The sequence below is a fragment of the Temnothorax longispinosus genome, unplaced genomic scaffold (assembly GCF_030848805.1).
Source record: "Temnothorax longispinosus isolate EJ_2023e unplaced genomic scaffold, Tlon_JGU_v1 HiC_scaffold_510, whole genome shotgun sequence".
NCBI classification, from domain to species: Eukaryota; Metazoa; Arthropoda; class Insecta; order Hymenoptera; family Formicidae; genus Temnothorax; species Temnothorax longispinosus.
The window spans coordinates 5,301-7,920 of record NW_027270353.1 but is presented as its reverse complement, the minus strand read 5'-3'; the positions used below and the strand labels follow the sequence as shown (position 1 = coordinate 7,920).

The window sequence follows — 2,620 nt, the reverse complement described above, 5'->3', positions numbered from 1 at the left end:
TTGCCGCGTCCACGGTCGTATACACAGGTCTGGAAACCAAGTCAAATTTCAGTGGTGGGGGTAGTCCGCTTAGAGTTGTAAATTTTATGTCTCTGACCGCCACTATGCGTCGCTTTTGGTTATGGTACCTGGTTAAAATGAAGCGCGTGAATAACCTAACCTAACCTGCTCGCTCCTCGCTCCTGCTAGTAAAGCCTGGTAAAGCCAGGGCCATCGTTGATCGTCGATGAAGCGCGGAAAGCTCCACTCCTCGTCGGTTCTGTTGTTCGGCGGATCGTGCGTGTTTAATATCATTAATACCACGTGCGATTGTGTGATACTGTGCGATATAATGACTAAATCGTGCGCGGTGCCAATGTGCAAATCGCGAAATTATTCAGCAAAGAAATGTTCGTTGTTTAAAGTGCCGTCAAATATTGAACAATGTAAAAATGGATTGCTGCGATTCCGGGCATTGTTGATCTGAAGCCGTCGCAATTCGTTTGCGAGAAGCATTTCGAAGAACATCACATCCTCAAGAAATGGGTGAAATACGATAATGATCGGATTATCGCCGAAGTAAGTTTAATGATAATTACATTTTTTCTATGTTTTAATTATATTATAATTATATATACAAATTTGACTTGCGTGACTATTTACATAAGTAAATATTTTGATTCGTTCTTGCTGGGTTAACTTTCAAATGATTTTGTTACTTCATTGCATGTTTATTGAAGGCTCCTTACATGCGCACTCGACTCCATCCGTTGGCTGTTCCTTCAAAATTTGACTGTCAGAGAAAGGTAGAAAATATCGCCACTGCTAGGGATTGTTCAATTGCATCAGTGCAGAGCATAATTATTTCTCTTTGGACGAGCCCTCGATGAATACAACGGTCGACGAATCTTGCAATGAGAAAAAGCCTTCTTTCGTACAATTACACAGAACACAGTACCGTAGGATTGGCACAACAATGGGATCAGTTAGGAATGTGCATGCAACACAATTTAGAACAGCAGATTCAAGCGCGAAACCAGTCCGGTGTATCTGAAGACGCACTAAAGGAATTCTCCATGATGTTCAAGCACTTTGACAAGGACAAGAGTGGCCGTCTGAATCATCAAGAATTTAAATCGTGCCTGAGAGCTTTGGGCTATGACTTTCCTATGATGGAAGAAGGACAGCCCGATCCGGAATTCGAGAACATATTAGGTTTTGTTGATTTTAATTCTTGTGTTATTTCCGGTTACATTATTTCGAACCATCTATTTTTAACACGATATTATTATTCGCAGACATCGTGGATCCTAATAGAGACAGCTATGTATCGCTGCAAGAATACATGGCGTTTATGATCAGCAAGGAAACGGAGAACGTGCAGAGCTCGGAGGAAATAGAGAACGCTTTCCGAGCAATCACTGCAGCAGATCGGCCGTACGTCACAAAGGAGGAATTATATGCTGTAAGTATTGCAAATACTATTGAATATTCAGAAATATAAGTTACAATGTTCCTACAATCACGAAGAATGCAATTTATATTCGTTAATCGTTTTTTTTTCTTTTTCAGAACCTCACAAAGGAGATGGCCGATTATTGCGTTGCCCGTATGAAACCTTATGTAGATCCCAAGTCGGAACGACCGATAACAGCTGCGTTGGATTATATAGAATTTACGCGTACTCTTTTCCAGAATTAATTATGAATTCACATACATATGCATATTATATTATTTTTCCAAGTTTATTAAACTATAATTGCATAAAGAGCACAGAGCGCTGCTATGTTTATCTTTAAAAACTATGGTTGATTGATATATCTATTAATCACTAGAGTTATCTAGAGCATTTACAGAAATTGAGATTTTCTTCTAAACTGGTTGATAGAGAATATATATAAAGAATATATTTGTGTTGTGTATGTTAGAATGCTTTTCCTAACGTATATATTCTTATATGCTTTTGATATATCGCATTATTTAATCTTCAAATCCTAAACTTTAAAATATAAAATTCTATTTTAACTAGTTCTTTGAAACTCTTTCACGTTGTTCTTCGAAATAAATGCATTTAATATATTATATTAAATTTTATTCAATAAATATATAAAACATATATGGCGTATTTTTTAATTCTTGCGTATGAGATTGCGTAAATTTTTTTATAGGTAATTACAATATTTTTTCTTTTATCTTATTTAGTAAGCATATATGGAAAATAATATGAAATAAATATTGCATAAATCACGTTGCATTTTATTGAGCAACTGAATTTACAACCATTTGAGACTTCTCTTGAATTATTTGTTCAGCACGGTACACTTTCCAGGATGTTAAAAAGTCTCTAGCCATTTTGAACAAAGTATAGTAATGTATAATTCATTATAATGTAAATGCGGAGGTACAAAAATAATAGGCGCGACCCCACAGACGTACGCGCTAATGGAAGACGAAAATAAAGCTCGTCTTAATCGTTGGTTAAAATCGGTTCTCAAAGTGGACACTTCTGCTCTAATGGCCGATGCGCAGGGCGCTTGCGCTATGCGAACCAGGACCATAACACGCAGCGCAGCCCTTGTGGCCACAAGCCAAATAAATTCTCACACGCTAAGCGAACCATGGTGTAAAAAACAAGGTGAAG

At 37.2% G+C, this 2,620-nt stretch overlaps 1 protein-coding gene across 1 annotated transcript; it reads left to right on the top strand.

Moving 5' to 3' along the window:
• The first annotated feature begins 36 nt into the window (after positions 1-36).
• LOC139824686 (spectrin alpha chain-like) lies at positions 37-2,095 on the top strand. The gene is made up of 4 exons (XM_071797214.1): positions 37-558; positions 720-1,194; positions 1,278-1,444; positions 1,552-2,095. Exons 2-4 carry the CDS (start codon positions 894-896, stop codon positions 1,678-1,680), a joined length of 597 nt encoding a protein of 198 aa, XP_071653315.1. The 5' UTR covers positions 37-558; positions 720-893; the 3' UTR covers positions 1,681-2,095.
• The last annotated feature ends 525 nt before the right edge of the window (positions 2,096-2,620 follow it).